The 25,833-nt window shown below is 38.0% G+C and overlaps 1 protein-coding gene across 6 annotated transcripts in view; it reads left to right on the top strand.

Moving 5' to 3' along the window:
* Positions 1–16,668, top strand: part of nsmfa (NMDA receptor synaptonuclear signaling and neuronal migration factor a) — a 33,641-nt gene extending 16,973 nt beyond the window's left edge. For 4 of the 6 annotated variants that reach the window (XM_020609815.1, XM_020609813.1, XM_020609812.1 and 1 more), the window contains 10 exons: positions 3,378–3,430; positions 5,376–5,465; positions 8,048–8,178; positions 9,025–9,108; positions 9,306–9,339; positions 10,211–10,281; positions 10,446–10,525; positions 11,597–11,699; positions 15,037–15,112; positions 16,304–16,668. In XM_020609815.1, the coding sequence (XP_020465471.1) occupies positions 3,378–3,430; positions 5,376–5,465; positions 8,048–8,178; positions 9,025–9,108; positions 9,306–9,339; positions 10,211–10,281; positions 10,446–10,525; positions 11,597–11,699; positions 15,037–15,112; positions 16,304–16,401 (820 nt within the window). In that variant the 3' untranslated portion in view covers positions 16,402–16,668. The other 2 variants (XM_020609814.1, XM_020609817.1) reach the window with 2 other exon arrangements.
* The last annotated feature ends 9,165 nt before the right edge of the window (positions 16,669–25,833 follow it).

Below are 25,833 nucleotides of genomic sequence, written 5' to 3'. Positions count from 1 at the left end.
GGGGGTGTGTAGAACAAACTTTTTGGACCCTCTTTGCAATCCTCAGGAATAACATTCTGCATCATTCCCCTGAAACCACTACTTGGAAAAAACAGGGATCATGATAAGGCCATATTCACCTGAAGACATTTATGTATAATTTATCATTTTGGACTTTTTTTTTATCCTCACTAACCTTGGTATTTGTTGACTGAGAACAGATCAAACATGAAAACAGCACAAAACAAATCATTTAAAAAATGCTGGTCTTGGGAAAACTTTCATAGTTCCATTTCTCTGTAACTAACAAACGATAACAACTTTGAAAACCGTAGAAAACAGAAACGGTTCAGAGCTGCTGGCTCAACGTGTCCAAATTTTTGTCGGCCTATTTATTGCCATTTCAATCTGGATGGTAAACTTTAAAAAAAGAAAAAAAAATAGAAGAACTTCCTACAAACTCTTCAAAGTATCAGCATTAATATAGACATGGCCTAAGCCAAAGGGCAGTGCAGAAATTATTTTCATAGAGTAGCAGATTGCAGGCAGGATTCCTGTCAAGCAGTGAAGCAGAAGATGATTCTCTCCCCTTATAGACTCCTGCTGGGTTTGTATTTGCAGATTAATTTTAACCATAGTGAAACACAACAGCAAGGAAAAAGTAGAAGAGCCATTTTAGCTCTTAATCACCCTCTGGTATCTCAGAGATTTTCCTGGTTCTCACTGATCTGAGATGTTCACTTTCCCTTTTTTAAAGCCACACTGAATCTGTGTTTTTCTCCTTTACCTGACTATTTTCATTTTATGCTACTTTGTCACCTCCACTATGTTTCAGAGACAAATGTTGTACTTTTCACTCAGCTACATGTTGTTAGCAGTTTCTTTACAGATTCAGATCACTAAAATACTCCATGAATAAATGATGTCTTATTGTGCTACTCATCTTTAAAAACGGAAAAGTAATGCAAACAATAATGCACGAATAATAATAACCAAATAATATAATCCATATTGTGAAATGGGCCATTCTGCATATGAAGTACTTTTACTATTTTGATGACAATACTTTTCACTTCTACTTGTAATAAAGCACATTTATAAATGTGGTATTACTACCACTTAGTAAATTATCTAAGCTGTTCTTCCACCACTACTGATTAGACATTTTATCTGTTGCTGCTCATGCGGTTCCTCTTATGTTTTCCAAAATTAAACGCATCAGTCACTGCCCTGCTTACCGGGAAGAGACCGCTCTCTCATATCTGTACTGTTTCAAAAACTGAAGCAGGGGGAGGGCTGGCCTGTCAGATTGCCTTTGTCATTGAAAGTGGAGGTGGACATGGTTTTTCTCACATTTCCTCTCCTTCTGTTTAAATCTCATCAACTGTCTCCACCCTTCTCTTCTGTGGGCAGCTGAGGTTTTAGCTCAGGACATGCAGGGTGAAGTTCTCTCTGATACAGTGTACAGTATCAGTGTTTTTAAAAATCATTTTATTAAAGTACAAAGTAAGTAACAGAGATGTTACTTATTACTACTAATTACAGGTAAATAAAAGAGATGTTACTTACCTGTAATTAGTAATAGTACTACAGTATATGCTCTGTTTTAGCAAAGCCTTGACATGATGTATTTGGCTATTAAAAATAGCAGTTTGTCATGTTGCAAGATAATTGTTGTGTGCTTATATTTTTATGGAGATAAACCAAGGACAAATACTAGTTTATATCCATTTGTGTTGCTGTGTTTATGTGCTTCTACACTGCCAGATAAACATGGATATACTTCCCCTAACACACATACACACACACACACAAATACAAACCACATGCAGAGACCATTATTCATGTGTGTTGAGTATCTGTGTGTAGGTGCAACATGGGAGGGAGGCGGAAAGATAAAAGGCCGTCTATCTGGGGCTCTTGAATAGAACATCACATCAGGATCAGACAGCAAGTCACAGAGAAAAACTATCAACCTGATTGCTTTGCCGTTATTAAAGACTATGGATTTCAAGTAGAACTTGATAATGCAAAGCTTTTATATTTAATTGCTTATATGTAGACGACAGAAAATACGTAGACTACAGCAGTTTTGTCCGAAGGTTATATTGTTGCTAGGAGACAAAACCCTTGACAGCTTTTATGAGGCTAATAAAAGCAGAAAGCAGAAACTCAAGAGGAACTACCTCAGAGTTTTTTAAAGGCTAGCTAATTAGCTATAACACATTTTCTGTTAATGAACAGTGTGAAACAGGAATGAGTGAATGGACCAAATGTGATGTTTGCAAAATATAGTGTTCAAAAATGAAATAATGTAAAATTATATTGTTTTACTCTGACTAAAAAGTTTATTTTCGAATCCTGTAAATTACTATTTAAGTATATGTAAATATAGCAGTATGAGTAGTATTATTTAATGAGTAAAACATTGACCACAAAAACAAGCAATTATAATATTGCTTCATTAGTCGGTAAGAATGTCAAGAGAAAAATATATTTCATTGTAGAGCTTCATTAGCCACAGTGAGAAACAAGTCTAGATTCGATAACCGCATTTGAATAATGGCCAGTTTTATGCATCCATGATTGTTTACTTATGGATGGAAAATTTGTGATAAAGTAATCTTTAATGACCTCAAAGCCTGAGCAATGTTATTGACTGTACATAGGACGTTGAACTCTAATTTGGCAGACTGAAATAATGGGGGTAAATTCACCGACAAATGTAAAATGTTCTACAAATCAGCGCTTGACAACTACAGTACATTTTAAACTATTGGCCTTGCTACGTCCTAGGCACAATACTTTCAGTGCACTGGCAGTGAAAGTTGGCATTGGATATACTGTAACTTGTAAGCTCTATACTCATAAATAAAACCCAGTAAGCGTGAACATCTTGGCCAGAATACACATGTTGAACACAGTTACCATCAACAACACAACCACCCATCTGCCTGGAATAAGTAAAGTCAGATATGCACCCGGTTCAAAATAAGCTCCCTAATTTTGCCTCTGATATGCGTTTGCTCAAAAGCTACTGAGTATAATACTAGTGTTGCATTCATGAATCTCATGCATCTCAAAAAGCTGCATCATAATATCCAATGAAAAGATGAACATTATTTTTGCAATATGGTACATCACTTCCACACCACTCTAGTATTTTCCACTCACACTGACAAGAAAATGTACCTATAATTACCTCTTTTTAGCCACTTTCTGTAATAGATATTATAGTAATCATTAGTGTATATAATAGCTTGACACTGAACTGCTCTCCCTTTGTCTTGCCTGGTTTTGTTGTTTCCTGCCCACCCCTCTCCCTTTCCCCTTTCTCTTCTTTATGTTTTGGTCCTTCCTCTACCATCCCTCCTCTGCTTTGACTTCTTTACCCACAGGAACTTCCGGAAGCATCTTCGGATGGTGGGCAGCAGAAGGATTAAAGCACAGAGTGAGTCAGATATGTGTGTGGTTGACATGTTTGCTCAAATTGTCCGATATCCACCCCACCATCATTTTTCGCTGTTTTTTGGTGTGTCTTTGCATGTGTGTGGCACCGAGCACTGTTGCTTTGCTGGGATTTTGTAATGCTCTGCTGCATTTCCTTAAGGATTACATGTTTATCGGTGTGTGTTTGATAAGCCAGTGAACTGTGCATGTGTGCGTGCATCGAGGATGAGTGTGCAAGCTGTAGGTGGTATTTTCCTGTTGCACTGCTTTGAATGTCTGTTTTTTCCCCGGTTGATGTAAAGTTAGGAGACAAAGACAATTATATATTTTTTTAAAAGGCAGAAAGCAAAGTTATGACCGGTAATGAGGGAAGGTTGTGTGTATGTGTGTCACAGCGTGTCTGTGAAACAACATCTATAGGTTTCCTGGTTTTGATGTGCATTCACATCAAATGATGTGCATGATGTGTTTTTACTTTGAATTTTTAAAGAAAAGAAAATGATGAAGGATAAAGGCAGGTTAACTGGTGAATATATGTATGGCTTAATAAATCAAACATATATAGTAGCTTTAGAAAAGTTTTTTTTTTTTTACTTTATTATAAACAATACATTAACTTTTCATTTTCCTGTTTCCACATTTAAATCTCCAAGCAATTCAGATGACCAATCTGGAAAGTTCAGTTCATTTAAATGGAAATATGGGCCACTGGTTTGCAAGTACTTGAATGGTGGCAGTGAAACTCATTGGAATTCGTGAAGTTTTTGTTGAAGCCATTACTCTCTACGCCAGTGCTATAAAGTCCAAATGGAAATTTGTGTAAAAGTGGCTGTAAATGTTTGGCAAAATAGACCATTTTTCAATTTTTCCATTTAAGGAAACAGAGGCTGTTAACTCCTGATGACAGTCACGCCCAGTACCACAGAGATGGATTTTTTAAAAACCAGTGAGCCTGAACCCCATTAAAACTGACAAACTCCCAAGATTTTGTGCCTTAGCTTATTTTTGCATTGTATGCATTCACTAAAATCCAAAATGTTGTAGCTGCTGACAGTAATGTCAAGTTATTCCCCATTTCATACTTGGCTTGTCATGAGGAGCAACTCGTTCTCCTGGAGTTAATTTCTTTTTCAAATAATTTCTTCTTCATAGCATTACATCACAGCAGAACTTTGTGGCAAGGGTGCACATCTGTTAATTCAAATAACAGAAATGATACAGTATATAAACTGAAACTGGCCTCAGTAAAACCTAAGGGAATTAAACTACATTAGACCTCTATCAATCTGTTTCTGACTATATACTGTAAATCAAAGCTGTGCTTATAGTCGCAGAGTACTTGTGATGCTGCTATCACAAAACAGGGCAAACCATTTTGATACAATGACAAAAGCTATTTCTAAAAGGAAACCTTGTAATGTCTACAAATGAAAAGAAATTTGTACTAGGAAAGAACAAGTTGGTACTATTATAGCCGCAAAATGAACAGAGAAGCATTAGCGAGGATTCAGCAGCCTCGAAACCACAGTGGCCAGAAAAATACGATGCCTCGAGGGACGATGTTGATTAACCATGTCAAGCACTTTCAAGTAGTCTAAGAATACTGTCAGGGCTGAACTGTTTTTATCAACAAGTCATAGCTGAGTGAAACAGGAACAGCCTTTGTAAATGCGTGCTATGAGCAGAAATGAGCTGCAGGACACTTTATAATGTAGAGATATATGATTGTTAGTGCACTGTATGTGTTTGTTGGACAGCTTACACTTGCAGACATTTGTTTGTGTGTTTGTGCAGTGGAGGGTTGGCATTGTACTGTATATACACTATATTTGTGCATTTGTAGTTGCATCCGCCTATGCACTTATGTGTTTTAGGTGGAAACAGCCAGTTTGTGGGCTTGTTAGTGTGTGTGTGCGAGTGTCACTATCTTTCCCCGCCTGCACTAGCATTCGCTGAGCGTAGATCGAAGAGTTTCAGCCGTTCCTGGAGCGATCCCACCCCTGTCAAGACTGACTCTCCTCATGAGCCCAGAGACAGTGAGTTAACACAGACTCACGCATGTACATGTACATGCACATACACACACACACACTTTCTAACAACTGCAGTGGGTATATAAAACCTGTGCGAGTAAAGTCTTTAACTCTGAAGCAACCAAATCACATTTAGAACCATATATTATATTTATGTTCATTACTACAGCCTTCCAAATATTTGGGGTCACCACTACTTCTCCCACTGCCGTCATACAGATTGAAGTTGTTGTTGATAAGTCACCAACAAAAGTTGAGACATCCCCACTACTGCAAAAAAAAGATGCAAGTTAAACTACAGTATTAGTGGATCATTGAAGAGGGGTCACACATACACACGTTTACCTCTGGCAGTTTAGTCCTTAGTTTTGTACCGTTTAAAGGTTATTAACTGTACATGAACTGCTTAAATGTCATAATAAGAAGTAGAAAATGGAGGTGACCTCAAACCTTTGAATGGTAGTGTATGTATGTATAGCAAAATATGTCCATGTTGATATAGTGTAAACACATTTAAATAGTAATGAAGATGCATGAACAGATTAAGTTAGGAGCATGCAAGGACAACCTTGTGAAAGTCATAAAAGTTTTAAACCTGGGAGGATTTTTTTTTTTTTTTTTTTTTGCTTGATAAAACTTTTGTCAGTTTGTATTCCAAAAACACACATTTAAACTGAGGGAAGAAAAAATATAAACTGGCCCGGGGACTCATTTATAAACACTGTATACTCACACACTGAAACATGCATACACCAGTTCCCACAGAAAAACTGGGATTTATAAAATGACAACATGGGAATGTGAGAACATATACAGAAACTCTCACATGCATGTTTTGGATATGAGGGACACAGACAGTGAAGCAGTGATCTGAAGCCAGACCTATTTTATATTGATTATTAGTAATTAAACATTTTCTATTATGAAATTCAACTACAGTTATTTTAAGACTTCTCCCAAGATGTAAAACTGGAAGTCAGCCGAATGTAATTTATCAAGTTAACAGTGTTGCTGATGGTGATTTAGTTGCTTGAGAGTTAAAGCCACAGCATGTATGCCATTTTTTCTGCAACTTGTACAGACACAAACTGGACTGTGATATGACAGGATATTGTACAGTCTGTACTGTAGATCTGTTTCTCTTGCATAGAGATGACACTTTGTCATTACAGTTACAACCGAGTTCCTGGTTTTGGCATCTAACGCACAGAAACACAAAACACTTGCATGTACAAACACACAATCACACGTCCAACACAAACTGACCGTCTCTGCTGTTGACTCTGACTCTGTCCATCTGTCTCCCAATGACCATGGGTCTTTCTTCAACTTTGTGATGCTCTCTCTGTGAGTATGTCTTCCAAAATGGAGTGTATGTGTCCCAGTCCTAAGTGTTCAGTGGTACAAATGTTAGTGTGATGTGTGCCTCAGTGCTTCCAAGGCTTTGAATATGTGAATCAACACGCGCTGCTTGCATGTGCTGTTTGTCTATGTCGAGGTCTGAATGTCTGTGGTTTTATGTTTTTTTTTCTCCACCTCCATCTTCAGTGTTTCTGTGTATGAGAGTGGTGAAAGATAAATGAACCACTGATGAGTCTAGTGGTGGGGTTGATGTCTCTTTCTTGAGGAAAGCTATTGTTGTCTGGAGGAATGACATTTATTATCAGTTCTTGCTTGTCAATTTCAATTTTTTCCCTACTCCCTTTCTTCAGTTCTCCTTTTCAAATTGCTATTTACATACATACAGGTTTTATATTCGAATGTTTACAGCGCTCCACTGATAGTGGAGATTGCTACCGACATTTTTAAAAACCCTATTTCATCGTGTTTAATATTTCAGTGACTTGGGGCACTGTGTTAACCATGTTTAACAGGTCTTTGACTGACTATATGAAACCCTGTCTAACAGCTTGTGATTATCTGGCATAGTCCTTGTATGAAGAGAATTCACAAGCTGCTTTGGGTATTCTCTCTGCATCCAGATAGAGCAGTGGTGACTTACAAAACAATAAAATAAAATCCTCCCCTACCTGTAAAATAATTCAGCAGCGGTGTATTGCTATTGATAATGATCCACTAGCATGTTCAGTAACTGAAGAAAACCTATTTAACTGAAATGACAAACTCATATTTAGCACGATGTTGTAATTCAAAATACTGAAGGACACAACTATGCTGTCATCATAGATACTATTAGGTTTGTTTTGACATTTTAAAGTATAAATAGTGTGTTATATGTTATGATTACATGTCACAGTAACACTGCCCCTTCTGATTCCAGTGAGATTTTCAAAACTCTCCTTGTTAGCTGAAACCAGAAATCTTGCTGCCACACTCACTATGAGGCATTTCAGTTTCTGCCAGCTGTCTCTGCTTTTTCCTTTTCCATCTATCATTTTCTTATGTCACAGCCATTTTTAAACATCTGCCATCTGTTTCCCCCTCCACTGCTGTCACCTTCCTGGACAGTCCTTCCTTCATTCCCAGATTTTCTCTCGGTGTCTCTTTTCTTGCCTCCCGCCCTGCTCCCAACACCCTATTATCTCAAGTACTTTTCTTCACCGGTGGGTTACACTGTCTTGTAGGTGGAGACCTGCAGACCTCCTGTGGTACCCCAGATGAAGGAGGCCTCGATGACACTATAGACTGGGAAGAGGAGAGGGAGATGGAGAGGCTGGCCTGTGAGGGAGATGACTTTATACCTCCCAAAATTATGGTGAGACAGGAATGGAACAATCTGCAGATAATTTCATCAAATGCAAACATTCATCCATCCATTATCTACACCACTTAACCTGAATAGGGGTGCGGGGGGTGCTGGAGCCAATCCCAGCTGACACTGGGTGACAGGCAGGGTACACCCTGGACAGGTCGCCAGCCTACCACAGGGCTGACATGTAGACAAGCAACCACACACACACACACTCACACTCAATCCTATGGGCAATTTAGAGTCACCAGTCAACCTAAGCTGCATGTCTTTGGACTGTGGGAGGCAGCTGAAGTATCCAGAGAGAACCCACGCAGGCACAGGGAGAACATGCAAACTCCACACAAAGGCGGCCTGGAGCTCGAACCCAGAACTTTCTTACCGTGACGTGCCACGACGCCGCCCATCAAATTCAAACATCTAAATTAATTCCTAATTTATGCTGTTGTGTGTTCTCACTGAATTATCGGGACAGTCACTGCATTTACAAACAGCTTTTCTCTCAACCATCATTTTAAATTTGCAAAAATGTCAGATTAAAAGGTATATCAACTAAATTTGGTTAACAATCTCCAAATAAAAAGGTTTCAATTAGTTTGTGTTTTCTCATCTCTAGCAATGAGGTTTTTAGAAAATGGTTATAAGTAAACTAAAAAAAGGTTGCTCTTAGCACTGCAACATGATATTCTGGTACACTACCTAAAATCTGAGATATTCTCTAGAAACTATAGAGTTGTTCATTCCCCTGAAGGCATTTTATTCCACTCTCTCTGATCCCCTATTCTTTCCTTTTCCTCACATCCCACTTAACAAGTGTTTCCTGCCCGTTTTGTCTTTGTCCTTCACCTTTAGCTGATATCATCTAAGGTCCCCAAGGCAGAGTACGTTCCCACTATAATCCGCAGAGATGACCCCTCCATCATCCCTATCCTTTATGTGAGTTTAACACATTGAAGCATAAACATGCTACACAGGCAGACACATTAGAATACCTGGACATACTAAGGACACATTGTCTAAAAGGTTATCTGGTAACGACACATTTTACAGTCTTCAAACAGTACTTGCTTTAGTGCACTGGTAAATTATTAAAGATTTAATTATATTTTATCTGCTTGTCGTTTGGTATCCAGGACCATGAACATGCCACTTTTGATGACATCTTGGGTGAGTAGACATTTCCTGTTTTATAACTCATTACAGCTTCTCTTTTCTTACTGAAGCCATTTTCACTACAAAAATAAAATGTGAACTGTGAAAATGCAACATTATTCCCCAGCTGATGAAAGCTGTCATAAGGACAACAACATTTACGTGACAGCCAGTATGAGGGGGTCGAAGTGACATCAGTTTCCTCCTTTGAAAAGACAAGGAAATCTGTCAGCTTGTGTCATGAGCTTAGACTGCACAGCAGTTTGCCTGAGGAGTGGCTTCTGAACCCTGACTCCTACTGTGTGAGTTAAAGGTCAGGAAAATCACTTGAGATTAAAGCTTACTGCAGTCACATGTCTAAATAGTTTCCATCTAGCTAATTTGGTCTGTTCATTCGGAACCAGTTAGCAAAATGAATCCAATATTATACTGAAAGTTGGCTTCTGCATTCTGAAAACGATCCTGCGTTGCTCATAACACAAGCACTTAGAGTAAATGGTCCTATGAGTTTCCCACATAATGAACTCTGCATGGAATAAAGCTCATACAGAGTAACTGAAAGGATGCCAATGAATAATTTACACATATAGATTTCAGGTTTCTGTTTTACTGTCTATCATTGACCCGTTTTATTTAGCTGTGACATTTCCTGCTGCCACAAGTACTGCTGTTGAATTCAATTTGAACATCTATTTGTGTGTCTCTGCTGTTCGTTACTGCACTTGTACTTGAACTTGCACTCCAGACATTTCCTTTATATTCACTAGTCACATTTCTCTCTCTCTCTCTCTCTCTCAGTACATCGTTTGCCATCTCTTTTCATGATCCTCTTTTCATTTTTCATCCCTGTTATTCACATCAATCTAAACCTTTTTCTCTCTTGCAGAGGAAATAGACAAGAAGCTCACAGCTTACAGGAGAGGAAGCAAGTTCTGGAGGATGCTCATTTTTTGTCAGGTGGGGAACAAGGACACAGAAAATGTGATACTGTGATCCTTGTAGAAATTCCCTGGTTAAATAGCTGGACTGTATTAAATAATTCCTTAGGGAACTAAGCTCTTAATATCTTAATTAGGAGGAGGCAAATTAGCAGTTGTGTTTAATTCTTGTGTATTTCTTAGGGAGGCCCTGGTCATCTGTATTTACTGAAGAATAAAGTGGCAACCTTCGCTAAGGTGGAAAAGGAGGAGGATATGAGCCAGTGAGTTACTTTACACTTGTGGATCAATCTCTGTTAAAATAGGTGATGTATCCTAGACTAGAGCCTCATATTGTCAAATATAACAATGTATATATGTAATCCATGTCTTACACAGCATTGTCAAGTGATTATACTTTTTAAACACATACAGTAAGCCCCTTTCAGATGTGCACTCCTTTCCATTAATCTGACAGCATCTGAACTTGTCGGCTTCATGTCCGAACGAGCTTCCTTTTCCGTAAAAGTTGCAGCAGCAGTCTTACTAGGCCAGACCTAGTAACATCTACAAGTCAACTTTCAGCACAGGATGAGCCTGAACTGCATGCAGTCACATTAACAGACCAGCCCACACAAGATTACAAAGATCTCACTCAGACTGATGAAACCAGCGATGTTACTGTCTGAAATGGGCTGTAGATGTACTAGTATTACCCCCTTGAGGTACCTCAGCTGAATTTTCATTAAGCTTTTTACTCCAACAATAATCAGAATAAGGGTTCAATCAAATTAAAATTTCTCATATAAAGATCTAAATCAAAATAAATTGGCTCATCCCTAGAGAAATCATCATTTCATTTCAAAGTGATGGGTTCAATTAATTTCAATTATGCATTCAAATGATCAGACCCTGGAACAAATGTGTCATATAAATGCTCTTTGTTCTATTTTCACAATAACATTCGTCACTCCATCTGTGAATGCTATCCCACTTACCACAGATGTTCCACTGGGACCACACAACACCCTCTACAGTACATTTGTTTGTCATTTTCAGTATTAGCATTATCTACCACAGTTTTGAGTGATGCATCTGTCCCAAGGGAACCATCTTTGAATAGGTGATGTTTACTTGTTTTAGGGACAGACACAAGGCTTGCCTTCTGTTCCATAGCTCTGGTAGCAAGATATAAACAGCTGCTTCAAATGCAGCAGTAAGCAAATAAAAAAGTACTTAGTTTTGTGTGTTAAAGCATTTTTTAAAATCTTTTTATTTTGCTCTTGTGTAGTTCATGCTGTAAAAATTGTCAGTCACATTGAGTATATGTAATTCTTGTCTCTGTCCTTGTTCAGATTCTGGAGGAGGCTCAGTCGCTTTATGAGTAAAGTCAACCCAGAACCCAACCTCATCCACATAATGGGATGCTATGTCCTGGGTAACCCAAATGGAGAGAAGGTATACAGACACTAAAGCACTACACTTACTGTATACTCACATGCACAGAAAGCCTTAACTCGCAATTTCCCTTACTCCATTTGCAGGTTTTCACAAACAGGACAGAGAAACTGATCTTAAAATCCTATCTGTTTAAGCCAGATTGAGTCAAGAGCAAACATGCAAATTCATACCCTTGTCCAATAACATTCCATCTTGACAGTGCTCATCTTTGAGGGGACGGAGAAACAAAAATAGCCAAACTGCAGCTTATTAGTTGTGCAGCACCATCCACTTTTATTTACTCCTCCTCTATCGGAGTATAAACTATTCCACCAAAGATGAAAAGTTAGGAGACAGAAGTTGATGGTGTACATAGGTCTTATGGGGAAAAAAAGTAAATTTATTGTCCTGTTTGTGATTTATAACTTTTCAGTAAATCAGTCTTTGAATTAATGATGATCATTCATAAAAACAAATGTGCTAAGGAGGAATAAACAGCACATTACAGAGATATTAGGGAGACACAGAGTAATGTGACTGACTAATGCTAAGATGCTCTTGGCATGCTATCATGTTAGCCGTGTGCTCACAGCTGGTCACGGCTTAACGATGTAAATGCATGTCAGGACTACTGTACAGCAGCTACACAGACAACTTTACCCTGGTGGTGCACATTGTCAGTGTAAAACAAATTTAAAGAAAGATCGGTGACCTTCTCATTTTCAGTCACATCTAACAAAGCAAACCATCTTTTTTTTTTTATTATTATTATTTTTTTAAAGCAAACCATCTGCTCACCACAATCACTGTGCTGTATCGTAATAAGTAAAAGAAGGTAAACACAACTCCTTTGTGATCGATGATTGCACCAAAGTAGGCAAACCTCTCCTGAGTCACTCTACAGTATATCGCAAACTGAAGGAAAGAACACAAACACAATACCATTGACTGATATCATTAAGGAATGACACATCTGTCTAGTGTGTATCAACAGGTAAAATCTAATGTTGACATATTCATGCTCACTGTGTTCGTTCCCATCTCCGTTTGTCTGATGGCCACCATACTGTATCATCCCCGTGGCTTTTCTCCCTCTCTCCCTCCACCTATGTGACTATTATCTCATTCTGAATAAAGCTACTTGATTTAGCAGTGCAGAAGCACATTACTGAGTGATGCAACACCTCTCTCTGCCTGACATGAACAAATAATAAAACACAGCTACACACACGCACACAAACACAAAAAACAAAACAAAAACAAAATACACACACAAACAAGCTGGCAGACGCGCTCAAACATGAGCACGCACCACTGCCAGGGGTGACTGTCTGACCTAACTGTCTGCTGCAGTCATGTCTGCCAAAATGCTTTGTTATATAAAGTGGATCTCTCTGGGGCTGATGAACAGTCTGGCAGTCGGCAGAACAGACCGCACATCGCCGATATCTCTATGCGCTACATAAAAAACACATGCAGTTGTTTCAAGAGACCATAGATCCTAAACAAGAAATTGGTGAAAGTGATATTTTCCGCAGTGTTTGTAACAGTGCAGTTACACAGTTAGTTACAGTGAAATCATATACTGTAATTTCATATACACACAAGCAGACACTCACTAATGTGTGTTCATAAACATCACGTGAATGTGTGCAGCTGTCCTTAGGGCCACTGAAATCCCAGTATAAAGAATATATTTAAGCTTATAAATATTGACATGAGCTTGTAGCCATGCCAGAGTGGGCTGACTTCAATAGAGAGGTAAATTAAACCACCCACTCTCTGTTTGAAAAGTAAACACATGATGGATAATGCATGATTAATATAAATCACTCAAAAAATAAAGGGGTCTCGCTTGTAAAATACAACAAATGCTGTTTTTGTAATGTTAATTCTTTCTCTAATATAATACATTCTTGTTCTGTGCCACGCTGTCATCACATTTAAGAACAGAGAAAAACTGTTCCATAATGCATATGTGGAGGTGAATGTGATGGAAACAAAAGGCGATAAGGCCAAACCAACTGGCTGATATAGAGGAAAAACGCTGGTGATGTGAAAAAACAGTGTATAAAACTGTGAAATATGGACTAAAAGCTGGACTTAGGGGTGAGGTACGCAAACAATGTAAAAGCAGCAGGTCAGAGATGCAGCACTCTTCATTCAAAGATTTTCAAGTATGTTTTGTGTTTTTCCTCACTACAAAATCTGTAACAACAGCCGCTGAGAGCCTGTGAGAAGCCACCGAGTACAGACAGAAAGTTACCCAACATGCAATACATCCTCTGAGATTTGTTATCTGCCTGCAGCTCTCTCTGTGCTACAGATGAGCCTTGCTGCCTGCATCTCACCCAATCATTCTTTCATCCACAGCTGGCATCCAGCCATCTTCTTTTATCTTTTTCAAAGGACTGCAAACGCAAGACGTGGGAGCTGCCTTTTCTATACCACCTCCATTTTAACATCATAAAGTGAAAACACAGGTGTCGTTTGATGTCACTAATAGGAGGGCATCTATCCCATGATCATACCCCATGACTGAATTCATGAACTTGAACTTTTTATGTGCCTCACACTGCATCGGAGACACAGGGAAGTGACTGAAAATTTAAAATTTGATCTACAGTCATTAGGACTGTAACAATTATTTGATTTGATTATATTCACAATTGATTAGCTACAATGTTTTTGATTGGGTTAGTCTAAAAATATGTCCATTGCAAGTTCCCCTGAACAAAGTAATGTCTACAAATTGACTGTTTTGTTTGACCAACAGTCCAAACCCCAAGTATTCCATCTATTTCATCTGAGATCAATGTAAAAAAAGAGTTTATGCTCACAAGATGGAAGCTGCAAGTGTTCAACACCTTTCACTGATAATTCATATTTTCTAAGCGACCATTATTTTGGCTCTTGACATCTTCTGGTATGACAAAAAAAATTAAAATTACAAATGCGGAGCTAGCACTTCAAAACCTTCTAAGTGACTGATCACTTCACTGTTTAAATCTTTTTTCCTCTGATTTCCTGAACATGAGTCTCCTAATGTGGGATTTAACAGGAATAGAATCCTACGTTACAAGCTCCGTTGTTTCATCAAAAGGCAGCGAGGTCATGTGATGACAAACAGGGCAACTAAAGAGTTTGCAACTTGGACTCTCATCTCTTTTCCTCTCCTCCTTGTTACCTGCACAGAAAGAATGCACATTTGTCTTTTAGGCAGTAATGAGCTGGATTCATTGCCATAATTGTGTGTATTTCCAGGTTTGTGTGTCGTGTTTGAAGATTCAGGCTCCCCTGCTGCGAGCATATCCAAGAATTAACTGGTGTTTGCTTTCTTATCTCGGCCAAACAGCTGTTCCAGAAACTGAAGAATCTAATGAGGCCTTATTCTGTCGAGTTTGAGTCACCACTGGAGCTGTCTGCACAGGGTGGGTCTGAAGAAACGCACAAACACACTCGAAAATGCAGTTCAAGGGACACGTGCTTATGAAATGCCACAGACAAACCCATATGTCCAGCATTAATATCCTGGTGGAGGAATTTACTCAAGGAGCTGTTCCCTTATTTAAAAATCTGTTTTAACAGTGTTTCACTTTTTATTTCAAATGCATTCATCCTGCTCACACACGCTGCACAACATCCACCATAAAAGAGAAAGCAGTCTTGTTAGTTTGTAGTTTCTTTAAACCCACTCTTCTCCTCTCTAGCTGTGCACGGGGGTAGGGATGTACAGTCTTCTCCTTTAGTCCCTATTTCAAAAGCCTACTCTTGGTCCAAGAACAGCTTCCAGTCTTCCATCCCTTTCTTTAGCTCTTCACTTTCATCAGACGCTTTCCACAGAGACGTTCTCTCTCCCCTTCTGGACCAGTGGTGCACCAATAACTACCCCTTCTCCAGCCTGTCCATTATAAAGGCACTAACACCTGTAGCCCTGATGATTTACATCTACACATTTACAGTAAAAAAAACACAAGCCAACAAAAAAAACTCACTTTAAACTATATCTGCACATGCAAACAACAAAGTGTAGTCCAGTAATTTGAGTCACAGTCTAGTAATTCTTGGATTAGCTGAGATAGCATTCACAATGTGGATGTGCATTAGGGCTGCTACAATTTTTACAGATCACAGCCTGTCAGAGGAGGAACTAAGCCTACACACATGACTAGTGTGTAAAGAAACACACTCCAAAGACTGTATATACACCTATACACCTTAAACACACTGTTTCACTGCCACTTTGGAGTTCACAGTGATCATGTAGGATTGCTGTGCTTTTCCCTGCTGATCAATGCAAAAGAAGACAACAGTTTCACCTGATATAGTGGGGTTAAGCCACCCCCAAACCACCTATTTAACTGTATTAAATCCAAATATAATGCCTTATATCACTTTCAAGTCCTTGGTCAAATATAAACTTTGCCAATCACAGAAAACACATATGCAGACAGCTTTCAAAATACATTTAAAGCCAATAAGAAAACCTCACAATGGCAAAATGTGGTTTTCATTATATGTGTTGTGAGACGTTTGTTTATTTTGTTTGTACTTGTATTGTTCTTGTTGTGCTGCTTCCCAAATACATGATTCAAACTTTTCTTTCTCATTTACCAATCAAGGCAAAGAGATGATTGAAATGTACTTTGACTTCCGCCTCTACCGACTTTGGAAGACTCGCCAGCATTCCAAACTCTTGGACTACGAGGATTTTTTGTGACAAACAAACCCCCAGTGCCACGAGGAACCTGTTTAAAAGGATCCAATGACTGAACATTGTTCAACTGTAGTACTGGCCTATCAGCTCAATGTAAAACAGTCATACCTGCTTTCATCCTGGAGAGGTCTAGGAGAGGAGGAAGAAGAGGGATGGCAGGTCAAGGGGGCCGAAGACATACTAAATTATGCTGTGCCTCTACTCTTCCTCATTTCCAGAGTAAGGGTCAAAGACTAAAGCAAACACACATAAATTTAAAAAAAAAAAAAAGGGAAAGCAGGAGATATCTGGACTATCCTCATCATATCCCACAACTATCTCTGCCTCTTGAGTTTTAAAGCAAAAAAGAGAATCAAAATTCAAATATGTTAAAAAAGAAATAAATAAATCAGTCACACCCCCATTGCAGCGACACGTTCAGGCTGAAATGCTAAAGAAAAATCACTTAAAGTTATAATGTGGTGCTGTGTTTTGTCTGGACCTCTCAGATATTCTCAGACCCTGGAGACATACATAAACCTAAATAATCCATATGTCAGTGTGTATATATATATATATATATATATATATATAAAACATATGAATACTATCATAGCTTTAGTCATGCAAATAATACTCTATAAGAGAATAATGATGCATAATTTATTTTTGATGTGCATTGTTGTGCAGTTTCATATGGAAATACTTTGAAATAACTCAGGTTTTAGCCATAAAGTAATGAATCTGTTTATTATCAAGATATTGTAATCTTCATCGCCATTGCTTGGAATGAATGTATTCTCTCTCTAAAATGTATCTTTAGTTTAAAAAAAAAACAGAGCTTCTTGTTTTGGTAAAAGACCTATACAGTATATATCCAGTGTACTGAGTTTGTGTGCGTGAGTGTGGGCATGTTTTCCATGTAAAAAAAAAAAAAAGAAAGAAAAATGAAAACATGCAGATGTGTTGTGTGCATTTTCTCGTGTTGAAACAAAGATAATTGTCACCTTCATCCCCACAATTTTGTGTCACATACACGCATAGCCTAATTCATGATGTCAAGAGGGATGTAACAGCCATCCAAGTGCGCCTACCCCTGTAACATAGGAGCTGCCCTAATGATCCCTCCTGCGCTTCTGTGGAAGGTTCAGGCAACTTAGCCAACCCCCGTTCTCACTATCTGCCAAACATTCTTGGCTTCTCTTATGGTGGCCAAACGAGCTTCCTCCACCTCTCACTTCACTGGGCTGTGATCCAGCCTGAGGATGGAAGCTCTCTAAAATAAATCAGACCTGCTAGGAGTCTAAACTGTTAACAGCTATCCGCTGCCCCTGCCAGGTGTCAGCTAGTTAAAAGGCCAGAAATATGTGGCGAGTGTTTGTCTGTGTTTGAGATTGTTGCATTGAGTGACCCAAGTTGTCTCACTTTAACAATGGTCAGATGAGGACAGCAGCAAACCCAAAACAACGTGACATGCACTCAAGCAAATAAACATCACTAGGGCTGGGACTAAAAGACGTTCTGAAAAATTATAATCACGGGGAAAAAAACACTAAATGCCAAGAATTTTAAGTTCTCAAACAATTTTTATGCAAGACAGGTGAAGTATGTGTTTTGTTAAAAACAATAACATAACTGATGGAGCGGTCCCAGGCCTAACACACACACACACACTCACAAACACAAACATATTCCAGAACATGCTGTTCTCTATCTATGTATGGCGTACTTTTCTATGATTTGTGTGGAAGCGTTAATATTTGAAGCATTATGTGCAGAATCTTTTTTGTGTTAAAGTTGAACTATCTCACTGGAGTGCTGTGTCTCTCTCTCTCTCTCTCTGGTTTTTATTTGCTTTCACCCTCTCTCTGACATTGCAGTGCTGGCCTACAGTTCGTCTGGCACAGACAAGTACTCTCTCGGCCCGAGTCACGCAGTACATGTTTTCACTACAGATTTAAAATTCAACACTCTCACAGTCTGTCATATCAGTGAGCCATTTAAATTCCAGCAGAAGCATAAAGCTGCCAAATTCTCAAAGATTTTGCCCTGAACAGCTGCCGAGTTTCTTAGATTCGTTTTTTGTTCTTGTTGTTTGTTTGTTTGTTGTTGTTGTTGTTGTTGTTGTTGTTTTCAGAATTTTGCCCTGGTGTGACTTTCAGGTCTGAGAAATGGGAACTGGTTATTTTAAAGCAAAAGAGCAATGAGTCAGCTTCTGTCAATTCAGCAAGTTTACTTTGGAAAAGAAACTGTACATCTTGTGCCAGACAAAACCTCTTATGCTGTCTATAAAGAAATTCCTGCTAATCAAGGTTTTGATTGAATGTACTGGACTGAAATGAACATGACCTGAAGGTTTGATGACCATGATCTGAAGCTTAAGGTTCAGAGAGCATTCTTGTTTTCCTTCTCACTGGAAATCTAATTAAAGACGCAAGTATCTCCTTTTGTCCCTCTCTGTCTGTTTTGCATAATTTGCATGTTCACTTCATTTGACATAGTGGGAAAGTCAAACAAAAAGAGCCAAATGTAACGAATCTAACCATCCAGTTGACAAAAAAGCAGATTTATGATTAAAGCCACGTGTGACAGAGATACCGTGCTTGAAAATGAAATATGTCACACTGGACGAAGGTCAGAGAGATAAAAATATTGTGGATTTAATAAATTATTTAGCCAGAAGGACAGAGTGTGGGAGTTTGTTTGTTTTTTTAAAGCTTTTGCTATTTGTTGTCCTCCTCCAACGCACCTGTCACACATTAAGGTGTGCAGGGACTTGTCAGTTTTTCAAAAACATGATGGTTGTGAATTTTGGTTGTAACAAGCTGGTGAAACTAGACAACTGCCTTCATATACCATAGGCATGTTTCCCCTGGGGATGAGTTACGCACAGGATTTAACATTTTTTTCCCCCTAACACCCTGATCAAACTGCTCCAGTCACAATAAAATAGCATGCACAAGGTCCTTTGCTTGTGAACTTCACAAAAAATGTTATTGTCACAACAATGCTATATATAGGACAAAAAGTGTATTTGTGTGAACTTGAATTTAACTCAGTGTGTGGTCAGTAAGGGGTTAATTCTCACGTCAACTGGAACGCTTGTAAAACTGGCCTATTCTAAGAAAACCTCTACCCAGTGGCTTTTTAAATTCATGAATTTATGTATTTTTAATGAAATCTTTTGGGTATTTTTCACCCTTTACTTTTAGGTATTAAAGTAGGTCGCTGAGAGTACTGAGGGATCTGTAACACACACTGTGCCATAACCAGTCGGCTATCGGGGCACCCCACCAAGTGGCTCTCTGTACTGTAGACTGATTCATGCAAAGCCCTAGCAGAATGAATAAAGGCTGATAGAAGAGAATGAAATGATGAGGAGAGAAGCAACCTATAGTAAATAGGTGGTTTAACACAGATTCCCTTCTGTGCAGCCTCAGTGCAAGAAATGACTTGAAAGCACAAGGAAACATAAGCAGGTCTACGAAAATAAAAACATCATATATTTTGTCTTAGGTGTAAATTAGCGTGCAAAATGCAGATAACACAGTCCTGATAGTCAAAGTTTTACAAGGTGCCTTATCTCCCTGTCCCAGAAATGCCTCGATCCCTGAAGTGCACTTTGCTTCCATGCGTTCTGAATCCTGTGCGCTGATTTTCCACCTCCAGTGCCTTTTCTTTTCTTCACTTGAATTAAAATGGTGAATTATCAAATTTGATATGCAGAACAGTGTTAGCAAAACATCACACGGGAATATTCAGCTGCAATCCATGTAGCACTACAGTATGTCCTGATTATCTACAAAGTTCACTTCCTTCCCCACCCCAATGTCACCTTTTACAAACTTCCCCTCCATCTCTCTCTTGTATGTGACAGACAAAAGCACGACAGACTTTTGGATTGAGATAAAAGTTGTGTACAACTAAATAAACTATGCATTAAATGAAGCGCTAGTCTAATGACCAGCAGATGTACCACTAAACTAGAGATAAAAATAATATTACAGCAGCTGGATTCCAATCAGGACTCCAGCTGAGAGGTCAACCATCAGTAGCCTAACAGGAGTAAAAAGGGGAAATTTTATTCACATAGTACAGCTGATATTTTGCTCTGACCTACTCACTCGGACAAAAAAACAAAAAGCTCAGCAGAAGGGACTGGAGAGGGATGATTATAGCCTTCCCAAAACTACGAGTCAGACACCAGACTATGTTAAGATGTATAAATTGAACAGGTACGCAGCAGCAGCAGCACACTCAGACACATAAGCTGTGCAACAAATACATTTAAACAGCAGGTTGTATCTTCTTATGAAATGCCACATAGTGTGAGAAGCAGCAGATGACCAGAAGTACATGGATATACTTTAAATTTAAGGCTGGCAATGAGTGCAGCTCCCTGTCAGCAGCCACAAAAACCACTAAAACAGGGGCAGTAAAGCAAGCAAGCCAAAAAAAAAAAATCTTTTCAATGAACTATTCTCTAATGCTCAGCTGAATGTGAGGAGTGTGAAGAAGTCACCTAAAATGTGATAAATCCATTTGAGTCTTCACTATAATGCTGAATTAATGGAAACAGTCACAATTTACTTTGTAAAAATGTATAAACTGTGTACAAGATCCTTCAACGCAACAATCAAGACCCAATAACAAACTGTACTCAAACACACAGTAATATGAAGTTTTTCCACAATGTATAAGCATATCAGCAACATGTAAGCGCCAACAAACAGCTGAGCCATGATAGCGCACCAAAGTCAGAATTATCAGCAAGTCAAGCAGGTCCAAAATATCGACAAACAAGCAGATCTGGCAAAGCAGCACCAGCAAGCAGTGATATGCAGTACCGCACAAATGAAAACAGCCACAACATACTGAAGTCAGTGGTGCTCAGCAGAGTCGACTCTTCTGCCAGGTGTTGTCCTGGTCTCAAGCTGTAGCAGGAGAAAAAAACATATCCATGCACATAACAACTACAAATAGATTAAGAACAACTACAAAACTCAAATGGTTGTAAAATGACCACAAATATTGCCATCAATGCATAATATTTTCTAAATATTCAATCAGCCTTTAATATGCTCTTTTAGTCCATGTAGAAAACATGAACCTGTGGATTGAAAGAGCACTGTACACAAATCAAGCACTAGGTTTTGTTTTTTTACTCGTACAGTTCATTATAATGTGCACTATTATATCACATCACCATACTCCAGTGGATCAGATTTGGATTAGTATTTCAAATATGGTTCAGATTTAGGCAAACTGCCTCCAGAACCCTACATCTGTCAACACCTTGTTCACTGTTAGCTGCCCTTTGACGTGTATTATGTAAATCATAACTACAGTACAGTCCTACAAACAACCACCTGAAAGTTATTCAACAGCCTGTCTTTCAAAACCTTTGATATTTACATACATATTTTGTAAAAGGGGTTTATATTTACTAAAAACAGCACATACTTTATTTTGATCTCCAAATGTAGCTTTGCTATAGAAACATTACATTAAGAAATACTTTTTTTTATTCAAATGTGGGACAAAGTCTGACTAAGAAATGATGCTTTACATTATTAATTTTCTTTCAGTTGCTGCTACCAGAGCAATATTCTTAAAAAAAAAGTATCTTTAATGTTCATGTCCGATGTCAACTACCCTATTTGAGTTTTATTTTTTTTTAATTATTAAGCCAAACACATCAAAAAATAGCCAGAACATTCTAATTTTCTGGAACTGAGATGTTTATTAAACCTTTTAACAAAATCCAAAATATAATTCATGATTCAAAATTCAAGATTAACAAAAGATTCACAATTTTTATTTTTTATTTGCCATATATGCATAGACAGACAGTCCAGGCATATAGGAATAGAGGTGCCATATTATTTAGATTATTTCTATTTCTTTTGTATCACATTTGATACATGGGGCATTTTTGGCGATTTTTTTGCTCAGAAACCTCACGTATCAAATAGGATACAAATGGTTTTATAGGGTTAAAGACATTTTTGTAGTATATTCACACTTTTAAATCTTTTCAAGTGCTGCACAGGCAGCAAGTTTATCTAGTTTCATTCTGCTGTAATTGAAGGGTTCTTTTACTATTTATTCTATTTGTTCAACTCCTTAAACATTCAGTGTTATGATCTTTGTCAGCCAGAGATCGCAGGCAGCCTTAAGTGAGAAAACTAGTTCACTGACATCTTAGATGCTGAACTAAACCATTTTACCTGTAGAAGTAGGTCTAAGCATGCAGTTTTATAGAATCCTGAGCAAGTCCTTTGACTGCCTGCATTTAGTTTTCTTATCTTTGGCCACCTCCAGTAAGTCAACAATGAGGAAGCAAGATGAGGAACGGCTCTGATTCAGTCACAACCAGCACTTCTCATTTGCTGATGTAAGGTTTTATTTTGGCAGCAGGGGGCATAACACGTCAGTTCAAGACCGGAACTAGTCTCTGAACTGTTTATACTTTATCTTATATGACAAACATTATATTGTTCTGCAGTGATCTGACTTTGTGACAGGCTTGATCATTTCCAGACCTGCCCTTTGGGTGTTTTCATGCTGATGTTTTGGTGTTCATGGCTGTACGGTATGTAGGGTGGCTGAAGCACTTGTTATGCTGTCTTTGTTGTACAGCTCTTCACACTGATGTCTGAGATGGCTGTTTCTCTGACTGTCCTTATATGACAAAGAGCAATTTTTATGATTAAAAAAGGAATAATTTTGTCCCGTATTCGGGTGAAGTATTTGGTGTTTTTAATTTATATTAATTTGATATTAATATAATATTTATATTAGAATGAAACAATAGCTTTAACCTTTAACCTAAAAACCTCCTGCACTACAGTTTGTCATGACATTTACTTGACACATGAAAAAATGTCATCTTTAAAATCAGCTGGAAAATGATCAAACTTTTTCACAAGGACAGAGGAGCTGTAATGTTAAGTAATTAGCACAAGAGGTCAGTGTAACACTTTGTATCCCAAGACGTGTGAAACCACTGAAGTGTGGAGAGACCAAAGGTCAAACTCTTCTATGCTGACATATTCTACAAAACCAGATAGTGTGACAGATGGAGGCCACCGGGCACAAGTTTCAATCAACATTATGCTTATTAACTGAAATGCAAATATCATAACTGAGTGTATTTCACAGGCATCTTAAACATTGAGTTTCTATATACTATATATTAATTATTGGTATATGATTGATGGATTTATTAAGTACTTCTGACATTTAATCCCAAAAATCTTGAAACATTTTCTAAATGGACACTGATAAAACTAAGATGTAATGCAGTTGTTGTATTATTCCTATGAAGGAAAATGTAAAATGTCACTTCTTCAGCATTTCTGAAGAGCTGACATTTCAATGAGATGCTCTTTATTTTTTAGACATTTAAGATGGAGAGAAATCCATACCTCGTTGGCTAAAGTCTGACTCATAATGAGGTCCAACACGTCTTTTTTGTCAGCCTTTTCCTTAAGAGCAACATGTACTGGCTATTATAGGAACTGCAGGTTAAGCCGCCAAGGAATTGACTTTTGCCCTCAAATGAAACAAACAGTTGTTTCAAGCTAACTGGGAAATCTGGTCAAAATGCCCCAAATAATCTGTATGGAGTGACATGTTTAAGAGCATTAAATTTAAAGAAGCTGGAAGATTATGTAAGAGGTGGAAAATCTGTCACAGAGAGGAACAAAGTGTGATATTCATAAGAGCAGTCTACAGCCTCACCAATGTTATGGTAAACAGCGCCCACTAGTGGTCTGTTTCTAGGACTGTAAACACAAACCCTAATCACATTCAGACCAAAAACATTACAGAAAGGCAATAATATTTTATTCAAATTATGAACAAGATACAGTATGTATAGAATAATCAATTTAAAGGTCCCATTTTGTTGTCAAGGACTTTTCATTTTTCATGCTATGACAATATAATGGTATGTGTTCAGTATGTTGGCATGCATTTAAGGGACGAGCGCCCCCGAAGCTCTAAATAAAATAATTACACTATAGAATGCAAACCCATGTGACAATAAAGGTTAATCACTTAGTCTGGCCCATCCGATAAGAACTACAAGTTTTAATATTGTATGCATAAAGTATTTATCATACAGCTTTTGGTGGCTTGCACTGTCACCCTGCATTGGACTGAAGCTGCCCTTCGGGTCACTCCTGTTGGTCAAGCAGGGAAAAATAATCACACCCAAGGACAGGTACCTGTCTTTTTTACTCATCTTAGATAACTATACGTTTAGTAATTTACAATATATCAGAATGCAAATTATGTCATAAATGTGTATAAAGCATGCTTAAATTAGTTGACACTTCACAGTAAAACACAAACACAATTCATTTTCTGACTAAATCATGGGCATTAAAAGATTTTTGGCTATAATGATTGGGTGAAACTGCATGTGCGTTTCTTGTTGCAGTCCTCTACAGTGGAGAGCTGGAGAGTGGATCTTAGTTTTAAATGTCCAGTAAATAAAAATAAATCAGAATCAGTCAGCTACATACAGCCCTCGTCATCCAGCCACCCTGCATGTGACATCTGACAGAGCATATCATTGCACCGTACAGTCAAAGACACATTATATGCATAGTACTTGTCTTAAAAAACAGATATACAGTACGTACAGTGTGAGAGACATGGAAGTAGTAAGTAAAAAACAAACACCAATTGAAAGTCCCTTTCTTTACACATTCAGCATTGAAGTGCTGAAGTAATTAGTGCGTGGAAGCATTAAATGGTGTAATCAAAATTGTTGCGGCAGTAGCCAGCTCTTGTAGTTTATTATTCTGTGTTAACGCATGAAGTGGCTTTATCTGTACTTACACTAAAATGTTTGAGAAACTGAAGGAAACAAATGAAGAAAAACAAAAGGAAGAGAAATGGGAAAATTCCAATTGTCTGGTTTAGGATAATCTAAAACAGAACATAAATCAATTATAATTTTTTTAATTATTTTGACATATTTGCAAAGTGGCCTGCTCCTCTGACCAAAGATGACAACAGTTTTTAAGTTCAACACCTCTACAGATATGTCATGCATAGAGTTGTACAAAAAGTCTGCAGCTGCACTATGCTCCCATCTCAGAAGTTGCGGCATTAGCCAGCTCTTGTAGTTCAATAATGAACAAATAGTTTAAAGGTTTGTTTTCTTTAAGTTATTCTACTATACTTTACAAAATTATACATAATTAAACTTTTTGGTGTCCTGAAAGTGTGCAGTTTTAAAAATAACATCAGTAATTCTTACAAAACAAATAAAACAAGTTAGAACATTCACAATTTTAACTTGAGGTTCAATAGTCATGTTTTCAGTCTACATACAAACATCCACTTTGAGAAGGGAAACAAATACCTAACGCATTCGAAACATATGAAACTGTGCTCCTCGGTATCACAGCACACAACCTTATTTGTCCAGACTGGAGA

Source organism: Monopterus albus, unplaced genomic scaffold (assembly GCF_001952655.1).
Source record: "Monopterus albus unplaced genomic scaffold, M_albus_1.0 scaffold102.1, whole genome shotgun sequence".
NCBI lineage: Eukaryota > Metazoa > Chordata > Actinopteri > Synbranchiformes > Synbranchidae > Monopterus > Monopterus albus.
The sequence above is the reverse complement of the archived record's forward strand: the minus strand, read 5'-3'. Positions and strand labels throughout refer to the sequence as shown.